The sequence below is a fragment of the Syngnathus leptorhynchus genome, chromosome 4, assembly GCF_054491065.1.
Source record: "Syngnathus leptorhynchus isolate UIUO chromosome 4, UIUO_Slep, whole genome shotgun sequence".
NCBI lineage: Eukaryota > Metazoa > Chordata > Actinopteri > Syngnathiformes > Syngnathidae > Syngnathus > Syngnathus leptorhynchus.
Window position 1 is genome coordinate 9,925,191 of NC_141198.1, and position 23,644 is coordinate 9,948,834.

Here is a 23,644-nt window from a genome sequence, read left to right on the forward strand (position 1 = left end):
CTGAAAAGAAGTCCTAGATTAGGATTTGACACTTGGAGCAATCAACACCGGTTCCCTTCCAACTCTCTCAACTTTCTTCGCTGAAATTTCTGCAGAGAACAGAAAAGGGGGAAAAAGTGAAAAGAGGCGAAGCAACTTGCAAAAAGTTTTGGAAAACTTTCCTCTGCCCCGGTGCACTCGTTCATACAGATGTCAGTGTGACTTTGAGTGCCAAATCGTGATTTTCATCAACCGCTGGATTAAATTCGGGAAAGGACTACTTTCATCTGCACACTCAGAAGAGTCACCGCCAGAGATGGGACACTCAAAGTGAGTAGAAAGCAATAGTTTGCATTTCCCGTTGGATTTAAAATCACCCCCCAAAGGAAAAAAAAAAATTGGAGCAAAAGGAACGGAGCGCCCCGCTATGACATAACGGAACACTAATAACGGGAGCAGTGTTTTAATGATTTAAAAACAGTACCGCAGCTTGTGTGTTATACAGAAAACTGTCCCCACGTTTGCCATATTGGGATCGAGAATAACTTTCCTGTCGACCCTAGTCTGGAGGCTTCATGCCGGAGATATGGGTTGACCTGAGGTTGAGCTGAGATCCAGGCTAAGGACAATGAGCGCGCCCGGTTTTGGCATCCCTGTGCTGCCGGGTCGTTTAGTGGTACTGATGCTGCTGCTCCTGCTGGCTGCCCCCGGGCCGCGGCCGTCCCGGGCGTGCCGTGGACTACTCGGCTGCAGCTGCTCGGAGGAGCGCTCCAAGACGCACGGAGCCCAACCCCTTGGTAAAAGGGTCAGCTGCGGCAAGGAGGACCTGTCCGAACCACCCGATGCCAGCCTACTGCCCAACAGAACCGTCACTTTGTGAGTTCAAAACCTGCAGCACAACACATTTTAAATTAAAACTATACTGTTCAGACTTAATTTAAGTGGAGTGCAAAACTTTTTGATGTTTGACAACATCCCAATTGAAGAAATTGATTATCCTTCACCAAGCTATCCACCATCCCATCATGATTAATTTCCAGTTGAGAAACCAGTACACTCAATGTTGAAGAACTAACATCCTAATACCTACCTTTGCACCTACGTCTTTGTGACTTACCATTAAGCAATTGATGAATTGATTGCCTGACACCATCAGAGACCGATACATTTTACTTTAGCATCTTGTTGGTGCTTTTTAATGTGATCCACTAATCTTGTGGGGGTATTTGGAAGACAGTATATTGCATTATAAGATTTTTTCAGTTTTACAAAACACAAAAAAAAATCATACTTTGTGTGATGGTGACCACATTTAATTTACACCTTCTCTCTTCCCTTGAAAGTTTTTTTTTCAGGCTATTTTAGTGCTAAATGTGGTGGCACGCGACTACATTGAGTCAACCAAAACAATAACCACGTTGTCATGACTTCCTCTTTGTCAAACTGAGCATTAATTACCTTCCCAAAGGAAGAGTTTTTTTTTTTTTTTAATGCAATTCTTATACCTACTATTCCGCATGTGGCCTTCATACGTGACTGTGACCCATTGAACCGAATTTGTAACGCGGACTTGCTGCAATTATAATACAAGATGATCCAAAGTGGGCATCTTGAACTACTTTGGCCTTAATTTAAGCCAACTGTGCGCAAGGCATCATCATCATCATAACATCACACCATCATGTGACCCTACCTCTTCGACACAAGCCTGTCACTTTAAACGGTCCTCCCCTTCCATTAGAATAAACACAAACACATTTCACTCTGACTGTTTCCATTAAATATGGCTTCCAATTACCTTGTGCCGAGGAAAGAAACGTGTAGCCTGCGAGAGCGGCGTGACATCATCAAGATTTAGCTCCAGTTTTGTCGGATATGTTCAGACTGGGATGCACTCATTTGTGTGGTCTATTTGGACTTAAGTTGAAAGAACGGCGAGCTGTGCCAAAACATACGATCTTAGGCGACGAATGGCCTCATAATCTATCGGTGACACATATTTGGGCGGTGTTGGTGTACACTCCATAGGAATTAGTTGTCATGCTTTCTTCACAGCTGCTCTCAGACTTTATTCGTTCCCACAGCGTGTGTAGAGTCGATGCACAGTCAGGGATCCAGTGAAGTGAACGCATGAGGTAAAGTAAGTGGATTTGTGCCCCGGGAGAGCTCAAGTCAGCCAGTGGTCCATTTATAGAGCCGTATGTTTCTGGCTTAATGAAGTTGGGATTATGCATCTGGTAAACACATTGCTGCAAACAGGAGGGAGGAAAAATAGCAGTGGTTGAGGTGATTGAAGATAATTTCCAAGGCCACACCTACTCATTATGGTTGGTTTGTCTGGTAAAAATACCAAAGCGGTGGACAAAAAGCCATTTATTAGAAGATTTGATAGACACGGCACGTTACCTATGCTATGCTCTCATACACACTCGTGAAATGTTCTCGTATACTGTATCCTGTTGAAATGCTTTCATACACTTCTGATATTTTTCTGCTCAGTAGTGCGTATGAGAGCATTTCAGTAGTGGTTATGAGGTTAAAAAAAAAGGTAATCCTGAAAAGTGCTGCAAATTCAGTGAGTTTGTGTGGTGGTCATGCTCCAATGAGCTTTCATGACATTTGGTCCAGATGTGGAATGTGAGATGCTGCGACCATATTAGTGTTATTCACCAACATTCCTGGATCTGCTCGGAGTAATGCGGCGAGTATTCCAGGTGTGGCGGGTCGTTCTCTCCCCGCATCGGTCCTCATCTCTCCCGGGGGATCTCCTTCGAGCCGAGAAGGCGCTGGGCCGGAGGACTCGGCAGGTCCGGACCGGAGGCTTCCGGGGCCAGCTTCTACGTGTAACGCGCAACAGCTGGCCCCTGGGAACATTCCAGCCGAGGCCCCTCACCCTCCTGGGAAATCCCAATGTGGATTTGTTTATTAAAACGATTTGTTGGCTGTTTATTTTCCTTGCCAGCTGTAAAAAGGAGCAACCGGTCACCACAATATTTTCACCTCCTTCTTTTGGCTTCACCTTGTCTCTGCCACTTTAACTAGATGAACATGTTAAAATACATCCTCCCTTCTTCCCATAAACTCTTATCAGTGCTTTAATGATGCATTACACAAGTGACAGCCATGCGCTCCAATCATCTGCCACACTTTCTCTCTTTTTCTTTATCTGCAGCTCGCCGATTCGCCCCCTTTCCCACCCCTTTATCACAGACTCATCCACACGCAGTAACTCTTAACCTAAATATTTAGGCGTCTTGGTAGGAAACTGCCATGTCCAAACTCCTTCCAGATGTGAGCCTGTGCAGGCTTGTGTTTAGGCCTAATTATGCACGGCTGCAGAGGAGCTGCTTCTCTGGGGGAGGAGGAGAGACGGAGTTAGATAAGCCGAGTGAAAAGTGCATTTGCTCAGGACAGACTGAGGACAAATGATGGACGGTGTACATGCAAGCAAGAAGTGGAGAAAGTGCAACATGAGGTGGAGAAAAAGAGTGAGAGCAGAGGAGGAAGGAGAGAAGTTTGGCTGGGGGTTCAGAGGGATGTGCCTCTGGAGACTCCAAATCCCTGCAGCCCCTGACAAACAGCGAGAAAGAGGGCTCCTCAGTCTAGCATATCTTTTCTCCAGGACTTTGTTATTATTAGACTTTATGCGTGAAGGAGGGGGTGAAAGAAAGAAATTCAAGATGGATACAAAATGTATGCATTCTGAAATGAAACACACGTCAGTTCCTTTTACAGTTGAGCCCCAAAAGTCAACACCATCCGACCTTTTTCCTCTTAATCCTTTTCCACTTATACAAAGTAGTTAATTGTATAACATATCTCATATATATGCAGTATGTACATATATATATCTATATATATATATATATATAGTTATATATCCGCTTTAATATATATAAAATATTCAATGTATATTATAGATTACTATTAACAATGTAGAATATACCTAATTTAATTAATCCATAATAATCTACAGATTATTAATTAATCCATAAATAATTAATATATATTATCAATTTAATATAAATTAATGTATGTGTATGCACGAAGAGTGTGGTGTGCCTCACACCCTAATATGGAGTACAGGAAGTCACCTTGCGCCTTATTGCGCGTGCTTGTCGTCCTTCTGTCATCATTGTTCCGAATGTTGGTGTCGGCCCGGTGGGTGTTGACCCAAATTAGAGGACAGGCATGCTGTGAGGTCAACATGGTCGTCCTTGGTTGATGCCCCCTCACCCAGAACAGCTGCAGTGTAAGGGCGCTGTTAAGCACAAGAGTGGCAATGTTGTTGGCTCTCCAGTGAGACACTGAGAGTCCCTGTTGCACATGTCCTCTTGTCGTGCAGCTCTTGGTCACTTCTGTCTCGGCCCAAGGGGCTGTTTCTGCTACTTCCTGCCTTTTGCTACAATAAATCAACAATCGTCTCACTCTCGATTCAACACAAAGGATACAAAAGTAGCATTTCCAAAAACACTTTGTAGAAAGCTGTGTCTTCAAACTACGTCACCGTTGAGTATAGTTGGATATAACTTTAAGATTAAAATGGCATTCCATAACTATTCCCATATTCCATAAAAATTCCTCAGGACGGCATTATAAAACCCCGAATAACTGAACAGGTGGTTTAGCAATGTTTTAGCATTCTTGGCATTCACACAAGTGTCAACGTTTTTAATGGTAAAGCTTCAAAAACCACAAAATGTGGAGAAGGAGAATTATTTGATGTGAAAGTAAAAACTAAATGCAGCTGACTGTCTGACTCATGGTACATTCTGTTCTTCTTTTGTTATTTTTGGACTAAATATAAAGCCGTATTGTACTGAGCAACCACAGAGGTGCATGTGCCATTTAAGCGATATGTTCCTTATTTGGGTCTCTTGCCAATCACATGTTCTCCTCTTTAATTCAACATCATTTGTATTCTCAGTTTTGGCAAATAACACAAAGGAGTGAGAGGAATTGGTTATGTGCAATTGAATCTCTTTGCAATAAAAAAGAAGACACCACTGACTCCCTAGTGTACATTTGGTTCCTCTTATTGTTGGACTATGTATAAAGAAACATGCAAAAAATCACATGGAGAAAATATCCTGAGAACCGACATGAAGACAGCAGAACCCCGAATTTCCGTCTGACTTTAGAAACAATATTTGAACTAACCTTAGATGTTCTTCTTACACGATTGCACGCTTTTCTATTCGCGATGCCACGCATCCAACATCCAAGCAGCATGTGCGTGTTATTGCTCACATCTGTTGGCTTCTGTTCACTCAAAGCCAACTCACCTGACGGAATGTTTGATCGGCTACATTGATATCAATTTGAACCCTTCGGTTGTCACTTTTTCTTATGAGGCCCGTTGTTAAACTCCAACTTGCGGCCAAACCACGGTCGGCCGGCAAAGAGCTCGCAGATGTGTCAGAGCGCACGAGCTTGTGTCCAGACGGGGAGTACGAGCACGTCAATGAGATGTCCCGAGCAGTCGTCTTATCAGCGGGGAGGATCCCAATAGCGGGAGGAGCGGCGCGGGCTGAGGCATTCCTGCAGCGCTGCAGTTTATTTATGTGGGGGGGGAAAGGTGTTGAGAGGAGGGGGCACGCCTCCGCACATGTGAGCTGGGGCAGCGGTCAGCAATAAATCAAAAAAGCAAACAAAGGCCTGACATTGGATACTCTGAGCTTACGGCCTATTAGAGCACCTGCCAATGCCACACAAGGGTGGGATTTTATAATACCCCTGTAGGTCAAGGTAATGTGACCCCCCCACACACACAGCCCTCCCCTCATAGATGCACACCTACTGTGCTGTGCCATGTCTTCATTACTCGGCCATACATGTTGATTAAAACGCCGCAATGTTTCCGAGCCTTGGCAAGGACACAAAGATGTGTTGTAGTCGTCTCAAGTGGCTCGGTGTTGTTTTAGTTTTTCCTTTCGCCCCAGGCTCTTCTTATCTTACTCCAAATATGCCTGACTTTGACGTTTCCTTGCCAGTGCTAACTTCCCTCTCCCTGTGTTTGACCACAGCGGCCCCCGAATTTCCCGTTCTGGCTCTGCAAACACATGGATACAGACGCACGGACATAATGGCGGTCTATATTGGGAATGCCTGCGGCTATATTGTGTGTGCGTCGATGTGTGTGTGTGATATGCATGACAATGGTGCATTCATCTGCTGTTACAATAACATAGGTCTGCGTGCTTCCTTTTTACAATTTGATTAAACACAATCCTGCTGGGTCACATAATCCTTCAAATAATACATAATTGCAGGTAAAACAATCTCATTTAGTGCTTTCATGTGAGTCAAGTCTTTGGACACCACAGTATCGAACTTTCCAACCTTTGAAAGAAATAATGGCAAACATACAAATGATTTATTTTTGGAAACTAACAAAGAGCTATTGTCAAGGGATTTAACGTGCAGTGAGATCACCGCATTTCTTTCAACGAGTTCGGCTACATTTTGCACATTGAAAGACGGGTGCGTGCCAACGGCCACGTTAATTAGTTTCAAAGAGTCGAAGGAAAAATAAATATCGCTCTCTGGATCATCCAATTAAAAAGAAGTCACTGGAAAATGAAAACATACATTCTCTAGGCAACTCCTTAATCATAAATAGCTACTAAATTTCAGTTTATGGAAGTATTTGATTGCATGAAAATCAACATCGCAATCTCCGGTCTCTCATTTGTCATTCCAAAAGTTTTAGAACCACACAAACACCTCTCACCATAATTCTTTCAGCAGCATGGTGGTCAAGAGGTTTGCATTGTACACTGTGAATGTTCCCATGCATGCATATTTTTCTTATGACTTCCTCCCACTGACCAAAATCATGAGTGTGTTGTTAAAACTGGCTGGAGCCCTTTTCATAGTAAGATCATTGACGCCAGCAGCACTCATTGAAATTCACTTGTAGATTTGTGGGGGGGAACATATATAACCTTTTAAATGTTTTGTCTTATTTTCTGGATTGTACTGTACAATTCCATTATATTCAATATATCCATCCATTTTCTGTAGCACTTTTCCTTATTAGGGTCGTGGATGAACTGGTGCCAATTCCAACTGACTTACGTACCTTCATTGTTAAATATAAGAATATTTTCTTAGTTGTACTCAAATACAATGAAGGTACTTCATTGTTACTATATTGAATTTCGAACTACACTATTAAGAAATATAATCAATAGCCCCCATTAAAAGAGAATGACTCAGTCAGTGACTCAATCAGTCAAAGTGATGAAGTTGTGTTTTGGTTTTTGCTGTCTTGTTGTGCTAATCACAAAATCTAAAAACAATACCCCAGGCACAATGTGGTCACAAATGCTTCATAGAGAAAGTGGGATAAATTGTTCCGCTCTTTTGTACACGCAGCATTTCCCAGCAGCGGGTTTTGCTCACGAGCAGAACACAGAGGCTGCTTATGAGACCAAACAATGAGACAATGTGTGGCCAGGCGTCCGCACCGCATTCCACTCACGGATTCAAGATGCTAAATTCACCAAATTGCCTCATTAGAGATGTTAAAACACTTTACACCGTGGCTAAGATAACTATTGCGTTCGTGAGAGCCAGTCATAAACATTCCGCTTTGGTTTGTCTCTGACTTTTTATCATGTAGCGGAATTTCAACTGTTAATATTCATGGCAGCTATTTTTTCAGGCCTCTCTACTTGGCCATCTTTGGTAAAACTCCTCATGCGCACGTTGTCTAATACGAGTAATGCCAAGTAGGAGACCTTCCCTCGTGTGTTTGTGTGTGTGTGTGTGTGTGTGTGTGTGTGTATTCATCCATCGGTTTGTCTGAATACACACAAACACACACACTTATGTGGCAAGGGCGTGCGTGGCCGCAGCTCTCAAAATAGCCATTCGGTCCTCCCCACCTTAATTAGAGACGTTTCTAAAACCCTGATTTTAATTTTAGACCAGTAGCATTTGGACCACTCGTGAACACACACACACATAGACTCTCGGAGTTGAAATTGCACACTTTCCACATTTATACATCTGATAGGGTCACACATGAATGTAAATGTGCAGACCACAAACCGCACAGCCTCGCTGCTTATAGCGCCGTCTGCTAAATTGAGCACAATGCAGCGTGCTTTATAATAGCGGGATGCACATAGCAAATGCGGGCGTGCACTCCCTATAGCGAACCTCAAGGTTACGCTAGTGAAGTCAAGCAAAGTGAACTATAATAGCAAAAAAGGGAAATTCAAAACATTTATCCACATCTCAGATCTTTCTGAAAATGCAATGGCTTCTAGAGCAGATTATTTGTGCAATTTTGCAAAGTATGACATTTTACGTGGTAGTTTCGTTTGTTTGTTTGTCATTACTTTTTTGCAGCTGCTCCACCTTGGTTGAGTTTTTTTGTTTTGTTTCTTGCGCCACTGTGTTCCATTTAGTTTGCTTTTGAAGTTACGTAGTCGTTTTTTCCACTTCAGGATGCGAGTTAATAATCTCTTCCACCCCTCGATGCGGTCTCTCAGAGTTCTGACTCACTCCATCATCGTCGACCAAGACAAAAAATATTTTGCGTGCAATTACATGGATGCTACTTCCCATGACAAGTATCAGGCAGTGTTCTTCTGGTGGTGGCTCAGGGACAATGATGACATTCAAATCTTGACATGCATTTACTGCTAAAGTGCCTGTTGTGCTCAAGGGCATTTAGCTTCTTTTTTTTTGCATTGAGCACAGTGACCCTCAGATGATGAGCACGGGTTTGAAGGGGGCTATCGAGATCATAGGCTCAGGTTGTATTTTGACAGCGAAAGGGTTAAGCAATTTGGAAGTACTCAAGCGCTGAATAGTGCGGCATGGTCTGGAGGCCTCTTGAAAAGTACTTATTGTATCAAAGATGACACAGCCACTTTACAGTCTGAGAGATCCCTGCTTGTGCTCCCACTCAGTCCATTCTGCAAGAGTCCATTAGAGAGATGAGGATTCAATTGACACGCTTTTTTGAGACCTGTAAACAATTATTGTAAACATCATCAACTGGGATGATAAAAATCCCATTTACTTTGAGATTAGCACAGGCATAGCCATTGGCAGGAAAAGCAACAACATTGTGCCGGCTTGGCACAAACATACTGGTGTGATATTTATATACAGTTTTTTTTTCTCCTTTAACTCATACAGTTTCCCAAAATGACAATTTACTAGGCCAAAACTATAATCACCAAAAAGCCACATAGTGTCTGGCCAAACCTCAGACATCAGAAGCAAAATTAAACATGTTATCTTGCATCTAAATTCAACAGCAAATTGTTTTTTGTCTTTGAGTTGCATAAAGACGCACACGCACTAGTGACAACACCAAAGAAACACATCAATTGGAATGTCATCTTCTCCCCATCTAGCTATGCATGAATCAAATATTATGAAGATTGCATACCAGATGCAATATTCATATTGGAACCTCTTGTGGCAATGAGGTCTTCATACCTCTGCGATATCACTTGCACATCATTTACATTTAAAACATAGAAATAAAAACATAGAAATCTACACCTGACCTATCTTTACATCATGTGCTTATCCTTAATCATTAAATATATATTTACATGTTTTATTATCAACTTCTTTTCACACTTGTGTTTTACAGTAGTAAAAGGGTCTTGAGTAATATAAAATGTTGCCTTTACTTTCATGAAAGCATCGTGCTATTTTGGGCCAAGAATTATTTGTTGTAAATGGTTGCCGGGTCCAAAAGGGGCCATGTATTGAAGAAAATAGGATGGATTGGAAATACTTTTCTAAACTTGATATATATGTTTATTAAAATGTTTTGTGTTTTCTTTCTGGGGTTGTGCCTCAATTTTTCTTTTTGCCAAGAAATGTTGCGTTTTTTGGAGGGGAAAAAAAATCCCAAAAGTATTTCAATGACCACCAGTCCCCATGTCCAATGTTCCATTAAATGTACTTCAACTTCACCGCACAAAAAAAATGGCAGCCAGTTTCCACTCTAGCCAGCCCAATACACAATCTGCTGGTTCAAAATATTGAGCCCAACCTTGGGAAAAATACCCCAATGTGTCCAAAAGTCACAGTTACCCAGTAAGCGGGTTAGCAAACAACATTTTTTTGTGTGTTAATAAAACGAAACTTGGACCTACATCCTAAAATGGATAGCCTTAAAGGTTCAACTCTACCTCATAACTCAGAGCAGCTTCAAAATAAACACTGTGATGATTAACTCCAGCAAAATGTATTTCAGTAATGATTTTTCTGTGAATCCATCTTTGTTTTGGCAGCCCCGTATTGTTGATCTGCCATGTCTGTCCTCATTACTCTGAGTCCAAAGTGCGTGATGTACATCCATTTATAAAGCTAAGTATCTTTTTGATCCGCAGTCCACTTGAACTAAGACGAGAGGAGAAGAAAAGCAGTAAAAACATGGCGAGCGCTCCGTAGACTCGTCTGAGCCATAACATACACAAATCAAAGAACTAGTCACGCGATGCAGGCCTGTAACGCTTTCACCAGACCTGAATCACCTCTTGGGAAACTTATTTTATTTACGAGAACGCAAGCACGACTGGGACACAGGTTGTTGTGCATCATGGAGTCAGTATGCTGATTAAAACAAGTTGAATTCAGCCACGAGACTCTCATGGAAAAATCACTCTCATTATCTGGCACCCATTGGTCTCTGAATTCAGGCTGCTTTTACGGCTCTTTCAAGGGTTTCGCTCTTTCACCTCGCGTGTGGTCCTCCAGTGTAAAGACCAAATCTGGAGTTAAATGGTGTTTACATAGTGGTCCACTGGCTTGTTTTGACACTCTTTATTGGACTAAAGCTGCGCCGCTTTGTCTATGCTGAAATAACTCTTGGGGTGCAATGGTTAAGTATCATTATCTTTATCACCATGTCTCATTTTATGATTGGAGTTTCATACTGTAGCTTATTAGGGCTGGGATGGATTTGACTTAGGACTGGTTGCTGCTTACCCACTGCAGAGCACAAATGAACAAATAACCATTTACTCTCACCTTCACACCTATAGACAATTTGTAGTCTTTATGTATCCTGGCATGTTTACTAAATGTGGGAAGAAGCTGGAAAAAAAAGTGAGAAGATGCAAACAAACAGGATGGGCCGAGCAGAGATTTGAAGCACACAAGTCTCCTGCAATTGAATTCTTTTGCAATTTAACAGCTTCATTCTCATTGAGTGCTTCAACTCCAGATCACAGCATGTGTAAATATTTAAGGCCACACACACTTTCGACACTAATGCATCTCATTCATGTCCTGAAACAAATAGCAAACCAGGATGAAACATTTCCTGTATATGTATTGTATTCTAAATACTAAAACGATGGAGAACTCTATCACCAAACCTGTAGTGGCAGCAGGGAGGTGATCATCTTGTGTTTGGCTTTTCGACCTTCTGGTTGCGGTTTGGACTTCTGCATTAGGTTGTGATCTGGAAAGCTGCTGCTGCTGCTGCTGCTGTGCACCACACTTTGCAACTCCACCATACATGCAATGACCCGCAACCAAAAGCAGCTGTGGAAAAAAAAATGAAAGGCAGCTGCAGTGCACACTACTGACAGGTATACACACATACAGGGGCACGCAGCGTTGACCACATGTGGAAATGAACCATGCAACAGAATAACTTGGTCTCTAAGGACCTGGCTTTGAGATATTCACTGACGTACAAAACAGCAGACCCTTAAATAAACAATAATGTCTTGTTGTTTTTGAAATGGAATATGAGGCATATGTTGCCATATAGTATGAGATGACAGAGCAGTCAAGCACAAACCAAACTGTTAATAAATGCTTGAAACGATTCATGCGGCATATTTCTCTTTTTTACGTAGTAGCTGCCCAACTTTTTTTGGGAAGTAGCAATTCTTAGTATTCTAAGTACAATAGATTAGTATGTTTAAAGAAGGAGTCAACCCCCAAATTTTCTTTGTAATAATATGTTTTGTACGGCCCAGCTAGTTGAAACACAATGTTCTGATCGATGTTTCGTTTGTGGAATACAAATTGAACAGGCAAAATTTTCCTGTTTTTATTTATCTCGTTGCCTGACAATGGTAATGTTATTTTCAGTCGACAGCATGTGGCAAAATGGCCGTCCCTTTAGATGGATCAAAATGGGTGAAAAATTGCTGCTTGAATTATATTGTACAAATGCAATATTAATCAAAATGCATTGAACAGATTATTGTAAAGTCTTTGGGTCTTGACTTCCTCTTCCTTACTCATACTTGGTTTGATATGCAAGACAATTTATATTGGATTTTGATGGTGTATGTATTTTCTCAAGTATACACCATTTTAGGTTGACCAAGTTTTATTTAAATTGTACAACTTAGAGCTCATTTAAGAATTTGGAAATTTCTATTGGTGGAGTCACAGAATTGAAACGTGAAAAACTGGCCTCAGTGGCTTGTGCATTCATTGCCTGTAAATGGATTAGAAGTGGTCATCGAATGCGACTCTCGAGACTGACATGAAGCCTTGCTCTTCACATGGATGACATCGACTCAATTAGCATCCAGGGCCTCAATATTTAAGTGAATCAAAGATGTTAAATATGATCTGGACTGAGTTAGAGCGTCTCTCTGCCATGTGTCGTGCAGCTAATTCGATTAATGTACTCCGTCTGCTAGTCTCTCACAAAGCCTCAGTTGACGCACCACATGGGGTTAGATCTTTTGAGGACATTTCGTCCATAGCCGTGTTTACCTTGTTTGGTGTGTCAGCGGCCACCTGCCCGCCCCGTTCACACTGCTCCGATCCGTCTGCCCAATGGCCGTCCGGGAAGTGCTCTCTCTCCTAGGCCTGACCCTGGAAGTCGGCTTCTGAATAAACAGCTAATTGGCTGGGTTTCCTGTTTAGCCTAATGGGAGCGCAGACTATTTTTGTCTGTTTACAGAGGTCGGCCGCTCTCTTTCTCAGAGTAGCTCTCTCTTTATTGTTTTTAAGAGAACAATGTCCTCAGTTTAGCTAAACATCATACGCATGCGAGGGTGCAAAGTCTGGAAGTGCTAAAAAAAAAAAAAAATCTGTAAATCTGCGACTTTTGTTGTGTGCGGAGAGTTTCACATAACTCACGTTTTGTGGTCCTTGCTTATTTGTGAATGTCAGCTATAAAGAAGATTTAATAGTCTTTGCTGGACTCATATCAAAAAGTTCCACATGTCCGCAACACACAGTCAAATACTGTACATCCATCAGAAACCACAAACTTATATCCACCTTATTCCTGAGGTCTATTCTGGAGGAACAAATGTGGGAGGAACCTCCCGTTAAGAGACTTCCGGTCAAATGCTCATATTGGTTACAATGAATTTCATTTCACGGAATGGTGTATTAGAACAGTAATCAATCATCAGCCCTAATTGCATGGAACAATCGCATGCCTTGGGAACTTGTTTGAGCTGCTGGTTATTGTACCAACAAGCAAGAGAAGTTGAATGTGGGCCTACAAGAGCATTATTTTTTTAACTGGATTTCCCAAATGGGGAAAGTGCTCATTGTGAACCTCCAAAGAGTCCAGCTTGTTCTGGAAAATGAGAAACACAGACAAATTAACTCGAGAGTCACTTTGACCTTGTGTATTTGCTACTTTTCATTTCAAGTCAGAATGCTCGCGTTGAATTTTTTTGCTAATGAGCTTGCATTAAACCACCAGAGCTGGCCACAATAACCGAAGATTTTTAAAGTGTGTGGGAGACTTTACTATTTCTCAACTTCTAAAATGGATTGTCGCAGTATTTTGAATTTCATCTAAATATTTCATCTATCTATACTTCATCTCATCATGTTACATATCGGTCTAAATTGTAACCCTATTCTAAGAGTTTAAAGCATATTTTCATGAAGATGATAGAAGGTGATGCCTGCATATTGAGCCAAACATATGGTCACTCCTCTGACATGTATTTATTTATTTTTGTTTCACAAAAGGCTGAGTCAAAGAAAAGTAATCTGTATTTTAACTGTCTGCATTGAATTAAATGGCATGTTCCTTCAACAGATGGGACTTTCTCCTCTTCTATCTGTTTTGAATTATTGCGCCAGTTCCGGATGTCTTGAGCTTTCATCTCGGGGCTGCTTTCTGTTATGGCAATGATACTGTGGCCAAAGTCAAGTGAGAGACCTTATGTGTTGGGAGTCAGAGGTTCAGACTCGGGTTACTACACGCGTCATTTATCCGCGCTAAAATGTCTTTCAGTCATTGTCTCTATGGAGCCATGACAACATGTCCATTCTGCACCTGTGCTGTGCTACGTGTTGACTGCGGACAATTCTACAAAATGATGCTCATTTCTCACGTGTGACCTTTTAAAATAACATGTTGCAATGTTAAATATCAGGGGAAAAGCCTATTGATTAAATTACACTGATTAAATTGCCAGGATTTAGCAATGAAGTAGGTTACTGGTGGTTTGACTAAATATCTCCCACAAATGACGTATCCACAATTATAATTCACCCATCCATTTTTCTATGCTGCATTAGAGTCAGGATAGGGTCACAGGTGCCGTAGCCTGTATAAGCATACAACGAGAATGTTTTCTTTTTTCAAATGAATTATGTCTGAGCTGCACATATAAGGTCTGGACTGATGCATAGTAACACATGTTCACACTCAGTTTATTCCCCCCAAAGTGCAGGTTATAAACATGGTAGCCAAACATATTAAAAGTTGCTCACTTTTGCTTGCCTTAAAGCAGCATAACACATTACTGGAAGAGGTTGGACAACAAGCACCACCACACCTTGAATGAAACCTATCCATGTTGTTATCAGTAGTCATTTGTGCAACACTTATGTGATCGTTAATGGTGATGTTTGCAGAAAGATGTTGACAGGCAAAAATGAATTTTGCTTACAAGCTGCCTTTCTTTTCTTCCTGAAAGAGTGTTTGTGGAAGGGAAGAAGTGAATGTTGGCCAGTTTGTTCCAGTAAACCATAACTGGATGATTTAATCAGGTCATTAAATGACTTGGAAGGCGTGGGGCTGAAGGCAGTGTTTTTATTGATGTGGCAGGAAACAAGTGAGGAGGGGGAGAGGGGGGAGTGGTTCACAGACTGTTCACAGCCAGCCCCCCCTTTTAAAGGTGCAACCATGCCTAGACTGTCTTGATTAGGGCACATTTAATGTCGCAAACACCCCATTAATGGCCACGTGTTATGAAGGAACATTTTGTGAAACTGGAAAGGTGTGTTAATGATGGCGGCCCCCTGAAGTGAGACACCACCGGGCAGCATACTGGGCTATAAACATAAACAAAACTGTCAACAAGCTTGGTTAAAAAAAAAAAAAAGAAAAACTCTGTCAAGGTTACATTGTTGACAAAAAGGAAAAAAAATCATTGAGTATATTTTTGTTAGGCAGTCACCGCATGTTGTGACAAGCCGTTACCCAGCAGACAGCATTATTATTAAGATTAATTAACTTTACGGCCAATTTCCTACCATCCAGACAAGTTGTGACTCAAACCGTGAACCGCACCAAATGTAAGCACCATTTATGTTGGTTTTCCTTTTGTCCAAACCAGAGTTGTGAACACAACATAAGTGAACACAAATAAGACATTTAACATGAATTATCTCAATGTGCATCACATAATTCAAATGACATTTTCAAACATTTATGAACAAAATAAAAACAAAGAAATAAAAATAGCTTACTAAACAGAACATACAGCGCAAGAACATGATTTTGGAGATCACATTTTTAACCTGGATTTAAACTCATTCACACTTGGAGCTGACTTCATGTTTGCTGGCAATTAATTCCATTTGCCTGCAGCACAACACCTAAACGCTGCTTCACCATGTCTGCTTGAAACTCTGAACTCCATTATTTGACCCGAGGCTGCAGACCTCAGAGCCTTACTGGATTTATATTCAATCAGTGTTTCTCGATTGTATTCAGGACCCAAATCTTTCCGTATAAACCAACAGTAGTAGGGCTTTAAAATCTACTCTACATCTTATTTGGAGCCAATGGAAAACATTTAGGACTGGAGAAAACACATTCCTCTGCCTATTTTTTTTTCTTTGCTCCCGTTCCCAATCGCACATAGACCTGCCAAGACTGAACAACATAAGTGGGAAAAAAAATGTTTTGTGTTTGTTTTCATCTGAGTTTGTGTAGGCCACTTCCTGGTTCGTGGAAGATGTTATATATAGATGAATGGGACTGGGCCATTTTAGAATCTGGGACGGCAGGAACTGAGTTTTGTCCTCTTGTGAGCAGGTGACTTCCGAGTTTACAGAGACTTGTTCTTGAAAATAATACCATGAGGTTCAGCTCATTGTAATTCCAATTCTATCCACCCAGTCATTTTCTAATGCGCACATAAGCAAACAACCATTCATGCTCACATTTACACGTATGGACAATTTTAGAGTCTCTACTGAACTTCCATGTTTTTGTTATTTGTTTGATATATGTTTTACAAACAATGAACAGATATTAGATGTTATGTGGGCAGAAATCTGGAGAAATCAATGCGTGCACTTGAAGAACATGCAACGTGTACACAGAAAGGCTGGAGATGAGATTCAAACTGAATCTTACAATTTTAAGGCAGAAATGCTAACAACTATAACACTGCCCTGCATGCCGAAGGCTCCAGCGTGACACACACACGTTAAAAGAAAGTACAAAAAGCTGCTTTATTCACATATTTCAAGCAAGTTCTTTTTCATCATGTGCTCCCCTTCCACAAGCTTATTAGAAATAGTGACACTTCCACACATAATACTAGATGACAGTGACTTGAAGAAGGTGACACAAGGGTCTCTAATTTTGTGCTGATCTTAAGTGTAGCGCAAAATGCAGTTTAACTAGGCGTTAGGGTGGAGTTTTCTTTCTTTTTGGCATTTTCATAGTTGGGTGGGGTTGGAAATGGGTGTTGTTTGCGCCGTTGTGGGCGTGAACACAATTAACTTGCTTCCTGGCCACTGGAAGCCGCTCTTTCCCTTTAAATTTAATGCAAAAAAGGTGCATGGGCTCTTAGCTGGAGTCCATGCTGGAGATCAATGCATGTAGTTTGTTTATAAGAAATTGTCTTTAGTGTCTAAGAAAGTGGAGTCTTTTTCACCACTTAAGTGTGGTCTACCTTAATGAAGCCAAAGCAAACATCCTGTTTATGGAGCCCTCCCACATTTCCTGCTCCTCAGCACTATAAGAAAGTCACGTAAGTCACATCGCCTGCCACTCGGACTTCACGCTCACATTGTGATGAGTGAAGAGCCTTGTTGACTCTGAATTTCCATTTCACATGATCCCTTGTCACGTATCTCAGTCTCACTTCCACTGTGTCTATGTAGTGATAAGACGAGCAATGGAAAAAGCCTACTGAGGACAGTTTGCGTTGCCATGCGCTTGATGCGGACATACTTGCTTTTGATATACAAAATGCATGCAAAATGATGATCAAGATTAGCATACCGCTTATAATCTTGATGTTCTTTTCCATTTTTAATTGGAACCATCTCGTCTACTGTCTAGCCAGGAAAGTTACGTATGACTGTTGCAGCAAGCGCTCATGTAGTCACTTGGCTCTGGTCCTTGTGTGCAACTCGATGAAAACCTGACTTCCTCCTCTTTCGCTAAAACAAATGTCAGCCGAATAAAATGTGTTTCAATGTATCCTCAAAGGAATATTTAACACGTTTTCTTTGTGTTTCTTTGCAGAATACTGAGCCACAACAAAATTAGGGTCCTGAACAATGGCTCCTTCTTTGGACTTAATGCCCTGGAGAAGCTGTGAGTAGCTCATCAATCTTTTTCAATAATCAGCCTGGCATGTGTATTGCGCGTGTAGTTCACCATATGTGTGAGCTGCTATTTCACTTTGGAGGCCCGTGGGGAGCAAATCAGACAGGATATGATGAGAACTGAGCAGCTCTTGTGTGCTTCCACTCAGTGGGCTCGAGTCCAGCGAGGAGGACGATCTTCTCCTCTGGCTGGATACGCATTTATTCCACTGACAAGTTCTCATAGTTTCACCTTAGTCATTCTCAGTCAGGTAAATCCCTCATCATGGGAGGCTGTCAACTTTGCCTCGGTGAGCCATCGTTAGTTGCATGGTTATTTCTTTCGATGAGCTGTTTGACAGGAGACAGGCATGTGGAATTAACAGTATGGAGATTTTATGAGTTTTTCTGATCTATGAGTGGGCTGACCTTCTTGATTCGTTCTTAGTGGATCGAGGTATGGTGCGATTGTGTAATTGCGGCGTAGCTTGGTGCAGTCCTGCCATCCATTTTCTATAGCACTCATTAAGGTCACGTGTGAGGTCCAGATTGTTCCATCTTGACGCTGGGCGTTTCCCAGACAGTTGCAAGTCTCATAGTAAAGTTTCAATATAATTTTGGTGACAGAACTTTATTTCTATAATAATGGAAAATTGCAAACAGACGTCAGTAAAATGCACTGCATTACTATATCAATGTAAAACTGCTTCTCAATTTTTTTTCTGTTACATCCCCACCTAAAAGCAGGAAAACATTTTGCGACCCCCCCCAACTCTCTGCCGCAAGTACAAATAGTATTGTTTGTCGATATTATAAGTAAACCTCAGCATATCGTATTATCTTTTTATTTTTTTATTTCTTGAAATCATTTTATAAAACAATTCAAAATGTCACCAGTAAACATTTTTTTGATGCACTATATTACCTTTTTTGATTTAAGAAATATTAACCACAGATACAGTGACAGATAAATCCTGATATAGTATAGTATTTATCATCATCATCATCATCATTAGTATAACATATGTTTTCATTTGTCTCCTCATAAGCGCAAACAGAAACGGAATTGTCTCCATCAAACAACCTTCATTTAAAAGTTCAAGACTTACAACTTAAAAAGGAAAATTATAATATCTATTCAAAAAGAAAACTCCAAGTAACTTTAATACAGCATTGTAATGATGCAATATTTTCCTCACATTTCAGTCATTTTTAAAAATGTGTTTATTGTGACATGCCGAAGAATAAAAACTGTATTCATTTGAAAAAAACTATCCCCATTACATAATGTTCTCAATCATAACTTTGAGAACTGCTGGATCTTCCTACTCTGCTTATCTTCCATAAATGGTTGCACATTCTTCGTCTCTTAACACCCCTTGTTGAGATAAATCCTTTTTGGGAATAAAAGCCAAAGTCAAAATCTGAGGTCTTGTAAGGTTCTGTGATAACTTTCGAGGCATATTTTTCCCAAATATGTTGGTCAGACTAAAAATGCTTCCACTGTATTAACAATTTATTTTCTCTTTTGAGGTGTGTGGGATCCCTTTTAACACCACACAGTCAATCATAAGTGATTATTATTATCTTTGTACAGACATCGCTTAGAATCTTATTGGTCAGGTGTGCCTAATGTTTACAAGTAACATCTTGACATGTCTGGCTCTCTGTAGTTGGCTCTTCAAGAGTTTTTTGTTTTTTTTCTTCAAATGACTGAAGATGCCAGTAAAGCCTTGAAGCACCCTAGTAGCTAACAACAAACACACTCGGTCTGCATACTGCACTGTCGTTTTGCAAACACACAATAGAGGAATATTCGTTCCACATGCCATGCGGATCTGCCACCCATATGAATATGGCAAAGGAACATTTTGAATGTAAAAGGAGCTGGATGTGCTTGTTTTTGTACGTGCGGACAAGGCTCCCCGTAAGGCTGAAGGGTCGTTGGGTCGAGAAACCCGAGCTCAGACGCTCGGGCCAGTTTTGTATGTGCAGCAGTGGTAAAACTAGCAGGAGGCAACAGGGTGGAGTTTTTCTTGGAGACTGGATGAGCTTGACAACACGTATGAGGGTTTCACATTTGGAGTTGTGGGTGTTCCTTGCAAGGAGAACACATAGAAAATCAGGCAAGCCTCATTTCACTCCTCTGTTGGCTCTCTGACACACAACAGTGGAGGTCTGCTCACTCAGCCTTTAATTGAGCTACAGCGCTCATCATTGCAATAAAGCGCATGGGAAAATGGCTGTCTGCTGGTAAAAATGTCACATTCAAATTCACCGTCGTGGCCATTTGTGGAGAGATGGAGCCGTGATACATTTTCCTTCCTGCAGCTAGCTTCAATTTCTGTTTGGACAAATGAACCTGCCATCGCCGCCGTCCTTGCCGTCTCATTGCTTCCAGTATGTCATTTCCATATTCTTGTCATTTGGAACAGTAGTGAACAGTTATTATGTGGTCAGTGCTGTAATCAAAGGGCAAGCTCACTAGGACTGAGCAAACACAGAACAGGGAAATACACAACATCTCCTCCTCTACTAGAAAATAAACATTCAGTGGCCTGGGGCTGCACACGCACACACACACACACACACACACACACACGCTTAATTTAATTTAAAAACATTTCGACATGTATTTGACTTGTTATAGTCCCTCAAGTGGAAATTCAACTCTCACTTTGCGAGATATATTTTTTTTTCCGTGTTGCACACCACACAGAGAGCCACAGAGCTGAGTGATGTGGGGAGGTGGATGCACATGCTCAAGGGCACCTCGGTAGTAGTCAGGAAGCAGACCGAAGGTCAAATTGTGGCTTTAAAGATGAGCTAGTGCTGCCCCTTGCAGGAGTGCCGCGTGTACTCTGAGCAAGCCTGCACCCTCGGTTCTCTTCAGAGCTCTGGTAAAGACAACACTCACACCAGACGTATTCTTTGTGAAGGCAATCTGATCTGCTGCCGCTAGCAGGGCGACTAAATGAGTAGCTCAGCCCGCCCTCGCCCAAAAATCTACACAGTTAGCCCTTTCATTGGGACAAACCTCCTCAAAGCCGCGATTGCCTTCATAACTCGCCAAACCACCCAAGTGCAGTGGAGCAATTTAAGCTTGTTTGTTTTTTGCCTCCAAACTGTGTTTTTGTAGCTCTTTTAAATAGCCGTGGCGTCCAAAAGCTACATTTGGATCTCGGAATGCCTCATTTCTTTTCCAGTTTTGGGGTTGAATCATACCTGGCCTCTGTTGTGTAGTGTGGCTTCTCACACAAACAAAAGCATGGATAGATGGCTACAATGTTGAGCTGTTAATGAAAGTGAACATAATAGTGGATGACCATATTTTGGTTTGTTTGTCCATCTGTATGTTAGAAAGTTCTTTTTTTTTTTGGATCATGGAAAATGCATGATAGCCAGGCTAAGCCATTTTCAATGCTGGAGGGAAAGGTTTCATGCAGACCCAAATGGAAACATGAGAAAATAAAAAATCATGGAGTCTGGTATAAGTGTTTGTTTGTCTTTGTACTTGTTAGTTATAAGGGTGTTTTTGTTTTTTCATTCATGGAGGATGATTTAACCAATTTTTCATTCTGGAAAACGGCGAATGATTCCAAAGTGACTTCAGAGGAAACGAGGAACATAGAAGCTCTTTATGACTTTCATGGCACTGTTAAAACGCGCAGATTACTTTTCACTTTGATACTTTGGAGGATGTTACAAATGCTACAATTACAGTAAAGTAACTTATATTGATCTAAAGTTGACATGCTAATAGTACAGTACCGGCCATTTGGCCTTCACGTGTACCTCCACGAACACCCTCTCGGATGGGAGCTAACAAGCCAGGACCTTTATGAGTTGTGGACAGATCCCAGCAGCCTGTCCAGTGCTGATTTGAGGTGAGGTAATGAGAATAATGAGCAAAAGCGGGCCGAGGCTGCCTGGCTCCTGTCCAACCGGGCCCCCACTGCACCATGGGACACGCAGGACAGGCAGGCAAGGCGCAAGGGGCCCTCATTACCGGGTCTGTTCACCCTTATGTGGGGAGGAGAGAGGGAGCGAGGAGTGAGAGCAGAGGGCATCCATGATGATGGATGAAGGAGCAGCAGGACGCTGCAGTGGACAGGTCTGAACGGCAGCAGTCAGCTTGGTGACTCAGAAGCTTGGCAACATTATATAGACTCCTCAACTCCAAAAGTTTAAAATGAGCCTCACGGGCGAGAGCACATCATGCAACATTTAGCTTGCGTGTCGGATTGGTTTGGTCCACATCCATGTTATATATACTCCAGGCGGCATTATCACATTATGTTTATTATTGATCAAAGTGAGCACACTTTGTGTCTTTTGCTAAATGGGAGACAGGCGACTCTTGAGCGTTTTCGTGGTTAGGAAGTTGTCCAATTTAAACAGGCTAACCGACACAAGGGAGGGGTAGCCATGATGGCTATAGATGGTATGGTGGCCGGAGAGAACCACCGAGGGAGCGAGAGAGGGCGAACGCATGCCTCTGCAATTTGTCTTAAATCAATGTGAGGTTGTTTTCCCTGAGCAAGAAATTTCCACAGAGGCTCAGCGAGTGACGCTGATGAGTTGGAACAAAGAAAAGGTGGGCAGCACATTAAGAAAAAATAAATACAGAACGAATCCCTTCTTTCCAGCCCCGTCTGGGTTCACACAGGAGCGATACTCGAAAAGGACGTTGGATGCCACACACTAAAAAAATGAAGGTTTACGTCCGCACGTTTCCCTGCACCATCTTGCTTGGGTAACCTCGCCGCTTATCACGCAGGGGCAGAGCGGGTGAGGAAAGGGTTAAGCGTGCCGGAGAGAGGAAACAGAAAGGGGGGGCGCTGCTTGACTTGATAGACTCCAGATGTGTCTTGCAGATAAACTGGAGGAGCGGGGTGTTTGTGTTACAAGCCGAGCTCCACCATGGCTCTGGGGCTTTATTGAAACACATAGCTAGTCACCTCATAAGCCAATTACTAAATTGAATGCTTTATATGTCACTAAATCTATTTTACACTCTTTCTGGGAAAGGTTGATATGGACAAATGCTGTTAAATCTTGCACTCTCTCTGGACTCGCAACTTTTTTTTTTGCTGAAACACTCTCCCTTTCTATATGTTCCGCCATCACATCAGCCAACCTAACATCCCTGCCGGGAGCAGAGAAATGTTACTGCTTGTTTGTTTTCGTTGATGCCATGTTATAATGCTTTTGATATTTCTGGTCATCTCAAAGTATTTTGATCACTTGGTTTTGGAGCACTTAAGTCTTGTGGTGCATTTTTCCAGAATATGTTCCATGATCAAATTGTACTTTACTTTGGGGCATTGGGTTCTGGAGGCTCCACTGTAGGTATCAAGTCAACTTCTTGCCGAAGATTTAACCACAAAAAATGAGGCGCCTTCTTCATTAGCCTTTTACAGTCCAAGCTATTGTTCCTGCTCTGTTCCCAGTGCATTAAATGTTTTATCACTGACATAACATCATTAATGGCAGACACCGTGCTTGCTAGTTGTGCCGTGAAGCCAACACAAGCGCTAAAGCAGTAATGGTCTACTTCTTGGGTCCTTCCAAATGCCAAAAAATGAAGTCAACAAGTTGAAGATTATAAAGTTTTTCTTGGCAGCATAGCATCACACTCCTGTTGCCGCAGACTATAACACATTTAATCAACTCGAGAAATGTTGCACAATATAATAGTCCTGTTCACCCCCCCCTTGATGTCTCAATTATCGCTCCAATCATTTTAAGTAGATCACTAAAATGGAAAATGGGATATTATTACATAATGAGCAACAACTTTCACAATAGCTTATCTTTGTTTCACCAACTTATGCTTGACTATTTACAAAGCAGTCAGTTTCCAGACGTAGGTTGATTAGGTACCCAATCTTAAGGGAAC

General features: G+C 41.7%; 1 protein-coding gene across 2 annotated transcripts in view; it reads left to right on the plus strand.

The window, feature by feature from the left end:
* Positions 1-23,644, plus strand: part of adgra2 (adhesion G protein-coupled receptor A2) — a 34,799-nt gene continuing 11,155 nt past the window's right edge. The window contains exons 1-2 of one of the 2 annotated variants that reach the window (XM_085910375.1): positions 1-855; positions 17,681-17,752. In XM_085910375.1, coding sequence (XP_085766501.1) covers positions 608-855; positions 17,681-17,752 — 320 coding nt within the window. In that variant the 5' untranslated portion in view covers positions 1-607. Of the gene's footprint in view, positions 856-17,031; positions 17,181-17,680; positions 17,753-23,644 lie in introns of those variants that run through there. The other variant, XM_085910377.1, reaches the window with a different exon arrangement.